We start from the raw sequence: 6000 nt of genomic DNA on the forward strand, positions 1-6000 counted from the left end.
GAAGTGCCTTGCTTGTATTTCAAACAGCATCCAAAAACTATGCTTACATTAAGTTTCTCTCTTTGATGGTTGTCAAAAATAGAAATATCTGCCCTGGAGCTGTTTCTGGCTTCAAAGATCACAATATGTGGTGCTTGGTACAATTTGGGAAGTTTCTTTTTCTTATTTTAAGATGTACAAATCCATTCAATATATGTCATGATCTGTTTTCTGTAAGAACCATGAGAGAATGATGCAGAGATTTTTAATCATCAACTCACTCTTTTGGTTTAAACTAGAATTGGTCTAGAGAATTTATATTTTATAAATTGTTCAGTGTTCTCTTAAAATCTCTGGTTCCTTGCATATCTGAGACACTTTCTCTTTTTTTTGGCTGCATTGGGTCTTCGTTGCTGCGCGCGGGCTTTCTCTAGTTGCGGCGAGCGGGGGCTACTCTTCGTTGAGGTGCGCGGGCCTCTCATTGCAGTGGCTTCTCCTGTTGCGGAGCACGAGCCCTAGAGTGCGTGGGCTTCAGTAGTTGTAGCATGTGGGCTCAGTAGTTGCGGCACGCAGGCCCTAGACTGCACGGGCTTCAGTAGTTGTGGCGCACGGGCTCTAGAGCACAGGCTCAGTAGTTGTGGCACATGGGCTTAGTTGGTCCATGGCATGTGGGATTTTCCCGGGCCAGGGCTCGAACCCGTGTCCCCTGCACTGGCAGACGGATTCTTAACCACTGGGCCACGAGGGAAGTCCCGACACTTTCATTTATAACCTTGCATTATACGAATTAAACCCATGCCTTTTTCTCTTGTGTCCTCCTCTCGATATCCATTGCTTATGCTCATCCTAAGTGGACCAGTAGCCCATGCAGGCACAGTCAGGCTTAGTCCTGGTCCCCTGGGCTGAGCAAGCTCCCCACAGCCCCTGACCTTCCCTCAGCCTGGTCCCATCCCCTCAGCCTCCAGCCTCACTCCCTGCCTGTCTCTGTTTCTGTCTCTCTCTCTTACACACAATTACACAGTCCAGGGATTACTACATATTACGCACAAAAGCCTTTTCAAGGAAAGAGAACAAGTTGTGAACATGGACTCCCTCTGGTAGAGAAGGAGGAGGGCTTTGTCATTAATCTGCATGTGCTTTCTTTCGTGGCTTATTGAGGACTTCCTAAAATATGTCGTAATGAGTGAGTTTTTGAGAGATGTCCTTAGGAAAAATGTCTCCTCTATGTAGCAGGAGGAAAGGGTGAATTATGTTTCTGGGTCAAAATGAAAACCATAACCAGCAAAACATAAAACTCTTAGGTGTGGATCTCAGTTAATGCTCAAGAAACATTTATGGCTGATACAGTGGTTGCTTTGGACATTGCCTTTTTTTGAGGGTCTTTGTCACCAGATGGGTTGTTGCCCCTTCACGTTTGCAAGGTAAATAACTCCTATGCGTTGGTGTTTTTGCTATTACATGGTGTATGGTTCTAACTGCTCATAAAGGTAAAAGTCGGGAATTTCCAATTGGAAGGCATTTTGGTATAATTCAAACCAGTTTCTTGAGATGCAATGATTTAATTAAAATGTAGGCAGTCTTAATTTGAATGACCACCTTGAGGAGGTGTAGATATCTTTACAGACTAACTGTTCTGTGGCTCCACCTGGCTGGTAGTGGACGTTGCCTACATTCATACCTGGAGACTGTTTTTGTCTGATTGAATGAACTTTCAAGAAAGGATGGGGCCCCTGCTTTATCACAGAGCGCCTCCTGTTGATGTGGGATCCACAGCAGGTTGGCCATGGCCTCAACCCCTTTGTTACGGGAATGTAAATGGGACCTATTCTTAGACGAGTATTCTCTGTCTCTGAATTATTTTCACTGTCTTTGAATAACCTCTTCAATATTCTTGCAGTTATATTCCCTGCTCAGAGAGGATACACGTAGCTGTTACAGAAATGGCAGCATTATTCCCCAAAGTAAGTCACTCCCTACTGACTTGGTTCAGATCCCTTTTAATGAACCGTAAGAAATTTCTTTATGACCTTTACATTATATTAATCTTTTTGTAGCACAGAAAGTTTTGAATGTGCAAATAGCCATATAGGGCTTTGAAATATTTTTTGTGCTACATGAGTATTGATTTGTGTTTAATAAGACAAGAATGTACAAGCCAAATGCTGAAAGGTAAAGCATTAATAGAATGAAATTTTATCTGGAATATTTCACCCAAGTGGATTAATATTTTTCAAAAACCACTTCAGTATAGCACTACTAAATGCATACTACTAAATACACTGCACGCACTTTGACCTTTGAGACAGAGCCCTTCCGCATCCGCCACACTGTGGGTTGCCAAGCTTGCAATGTTCCGAGCACCCCCAGTGAAAAAGTGCTGGACAGAACTGCTGTTCACTGTGGAATAGCTTGAGTTGTTTTCCAAGGAATGCTTGTCCCTGCTCTCGGATACATCCACCCTGCAGTTCATGGCGAATGCCTGTGTTTTTCTGTTTAGAAGCCCAGGTCCGACATGGTGAGGACTTCCCTCCGCTTACTGACATCCAGTGCCTACCGACTCCAGTCGGAGTGCAAGAAGACCCTCCCAGGCGACCCGGGCCCGCCCACGGACATCCAGCTGGTCACGCAGCAGGTCATCCAGTGTGCGTACGACATCGCCAAGGCCGCCAAACAGCTGGTCACCATCACCACCAAAGAGAACAACAACTGAATGGCAGGGCTGGCCCGGCCCTTCTGTTTTCGAGGCTTTTCTAAGTCCGGTTTCCAATTTAGACATGGAACTCTTCCGATTTTTACAGAAACAAACGTTTAATGAAAATTTAAAACTTTTTAAAAGAAAACTCAGTATTATTTTTGCATGTTTTCTAACAAATTTTCAACTGTTAATTTAACCCACTTGCCTTCTTTGTGCCTGTTTGCCAGTTTACCTTCTGACGTGCTGTTGTGCTGTCCGTGACCGTCGAGTTAATTGCTCATAGATATCCAAAAGCAGACCTTCATTGTTTAAAGTATTTTAGAACTTTTCCATCCCTTCAGACTCCTTGCCTATGGCTAAAACTATAAGTGAGAGTTTTACTGAAACATTCTCTGGAGAGAGTTGGGTTAAAAAAAAAAAATCAACATTGTCTGTTCCCTATCAAGTATTGTGCAATAAGCAGATTTTCCAGCCTCTACTGCAGAATCTCTTAAGTTTGGGGTATCTCCAAGCAGGCATGTTAGAGAAAGGACTTTGCCACTTTCTAAAAATAGTGTAACAATCTCTCTTGGAAGGAAACAATGAAGTGTTCAATTTCTTTTGACTGTTCTATCATATTAGATGTTCTCTCATCTAATTTTTCGATCCTATCTTCTATTTCTATTTTACCATCATCCTGAAGTCTCCATGGCATCCGATAAGCACTCATGCTCCCTGTCGTGTGTCCCTTGGCCGTGTTATCACGCACACTCTGAGGAGCCTCAGTCCCACGAGCCGTAACTAATTTCGTCCCTCCCCATTCAGCTAGCACTGCCGTAAACGGTGACAAGAGCAGTGATCTGCTCCCCTTACTCCTCTAGCCGCCTAAAGACTTCCCACACGATCTGCTTCGCATATCTCGCCACCTTTAAGGACTTCTTATGAGGTAAGATGTATACAATCACCTGAGTTCGCTTCTCTTCCATTATCTCACTGGTACTTCACAATTAGACATCACCTTTCAAGGGATTTCCAATGCAGTGGGTGTGGGTTCGATCCCTGGTTGGGGAGCTGAGATTCTACATGGCTCATGGCTAAAAAAACAAAACATAAAACAGAAGTGGTATTGTAACAAATTCAGTAAAGACTTGAAAAAAAATGGTCCACATCAAAAAAAAAAAAAAATTCTTTAGACATCACCTTTCAAGAATTCCCTGGAGTGCTCTCGCTGACTACCCACTATCCCAAAACTACGAAAGCATGCAGGTGTAAATTCTGGAACGTACCGAGATTAAGTTAATCTCAACTGAGCCTTTTAAGTTACTAAGAAGAGTTTTGTTGTTCTAAGAGCTAAAGCATATTCCTTCCTGCTTGTTGCCGCAGTTTTGTGTGGGTGTGGCTCAGACCCTGACCTAGACCAGAGGGCCCAGGTGGTACTGACATTGGTGAGTGAAGCGAGCCAGGTGACCAGGGCAGGGGACAGTGGGGGAGCCCGTGGCACATCAGTGGTCACAGCTTCTCCCTGGCTCTACTCAGGCTGCCACGTGGAAAAGTGGGCCTGGGGTTGCTGGAGCTTTGATTTGTCAGGAGACACCAGATATTTTTTTGTGCCGTCTCTCCATTTGTAAATGTTCGCGACTCATCTAAAAGTGTTCACGGCACACGTGTGGGTGAGCTTCGGCCTCTAGGCTGCCAGCTCACGGCTCTGCTGTGTAGTGTGAGGGCCTGGCTTCCCTGGTCTCCCCCGGTTTAGCCTCTGAGCCTTCCCGGTAGCGTGGCCACCGTACCCTGTGATCAGTTGCTGTTAGTCCTTGTTTCACCCATCTTTTCTGTCCCATAGCGCTCGTTCACACACGTGAAAATGTCAAAATAATCAAAGTTGCCTAAAAACATCCTCAATAAGCCTGTATTTTCACAGAACTGTTTGATTCACAAACACCTTTGTAGTGTGACCGAACGCTGTCGGAGAGGAGCACCGCAATGGTGTTTGGTTTACTAAGTCACTGTGAGTGGGTGCTTTCGCCGGCTTTTGCTGCACTGAGTAGTGTGGGGAAAGGGTCCACATCTCCAAGACTTGTCTGCACAAACCTAAGTGCCATGCTCTTATTGGATGCTGAGGGGACGCCTTCGCAAAGGATGTCTTCTACCTTAAGTTCAAGCACTGTCTGAGAACCTTTTCTGCATGCTGCATGTAACGGGCTGTCCCTCCTCTTCCTTGCAAACACGTGCCCTCCTGCCAGGCCTACACGGGCTCCTCGGGAAAGGCCCAGCGGCAGTCCAGAGTCAGTGCCCTTGGCCTCCCGGGGAGGATGGGCTTCTGGATAATGAGTCGCCTGCGGTGGGTGAAGTGGTGTCTTCACTCCAACACTCAGGACCTGCAGTGGAGGACGCTGTTTCGTGCCCCTGGAGAAAGTCAAGGAACGTGGGGACCACCAAAGTGTTTCCAGTTGTGAGAACACCGCAGGAGGTTGCTCTGTTAACCCACAGTGCCAAAACCCGGGAAGGAAGTTCCCAGGTGGAGTGACAGGAGGGCCACAGCTCGTCCTTCTCATCAAAGTGCCCTGCCCGTTTCCTCGGCCCTGAGAGGCCGGGGTTAGAGGTCCCCGGGGCCTGCGGACAACTCGCACCTTGTCTGAACGGTCGTTCACCGTCTTTTGCACATGGGTTCCACAGCCTTGCACTAGTGTCTGAGTTCTGTAATGTCAATTCTCTTACCCTTGATTCTCAAATCCCCGCCCCCTCAGATGCCCCTCAGAGCTGAGAGGTCGGAGGTAGGAAACCGGCATTTGCCCCTTGCTGGGGGGAGACGGCTCCACCCCTGAGCTCCTTCAACTGAAGTCATCTTCTGCCTCGGAATGCAAATAGTTCTTACTTGCCAAAGAACAATGAATCGGGCCCAAAGACCAAATACAGCATCTCATCAATTGGAACTATAAACGCATAACTCAGGAGCTGTCCTCCGATTCCTCCAGCGGTTTAAGCTGCAGAACCAGAGTGAGACCGGCATGAGTGTCCTCCGCAGCCACCCTGAGCTCCCCAAGCAGAGTTTTCCTTCTTTCCTTGTCCCGGTTGAAGGTCACCTTGATTTTACAAAAGAAAATGCTGCATAGGAAAAATGAAATGCCTTTTATTCCAGTGTGTTTTATCCATGTCACCCATTATTCTGTACTTATTTTTCCTGTTTGTTGTATATTCTATTCCTGTAATTATTGTTCAACCCTTTAAGCGTTGTAAAATCGTTTTGGAATTTGTGCCTGCTAGTTATGCAATAAACAGGCTCTGTAAGTGTCCTTGTGGTAATTCTATGCTTCCCATCCATAAGATGATGTTTCCAGATACTAGGTCAA

General features: G+C 46.1%; 1 protein-coding gene across 5 annotated transcripts in view; it reads left to right on the forward strand.

Annotated features, from left to right (window-relative positions):
- GIT2 (GIT ArfGAP 2) overlaps positions 1 to 6000 on the forward strand; it is a 48931-nt gene extending 42931 nt beyond the window's left edge. For 3 of the 5 annotated variants that reach the window (XM_024120477.3, XM_024120479.3, XM_024120478.3), the window contains exons 19-20: positions 1877 to 1940; positions 2477 to 6000. In XM_024120477.3, coding sequence (XP_023976245.1) covers positions 1877 to 1940; positions 2477 to 2689 — 277 coding nt within the window. In that variant the 3' untranslated portion in view covers positions 2690 to 6000. The remainder of the gene's footprint in view (positions 1 to 1876; positions 1941 to 2476) is intronic. The other 2 variants (XM_024120482.3, XM_024120483.3) reach the window with 1 other exon arrangement.

This window comes from Physeter macrocephalus, chromosome 19 (assembly GCF_002837175.3).
Source record: "Physeter macrocephalus isolate SW-GA chromosome 19, ASM283717v5, whole genome shotgun sequence".
NCBI lineage: Eukaryota > Metazoa > Chordata > Mammalia > Artiodactyla > Physeteridae > Physeter > Physeter macrocephalus.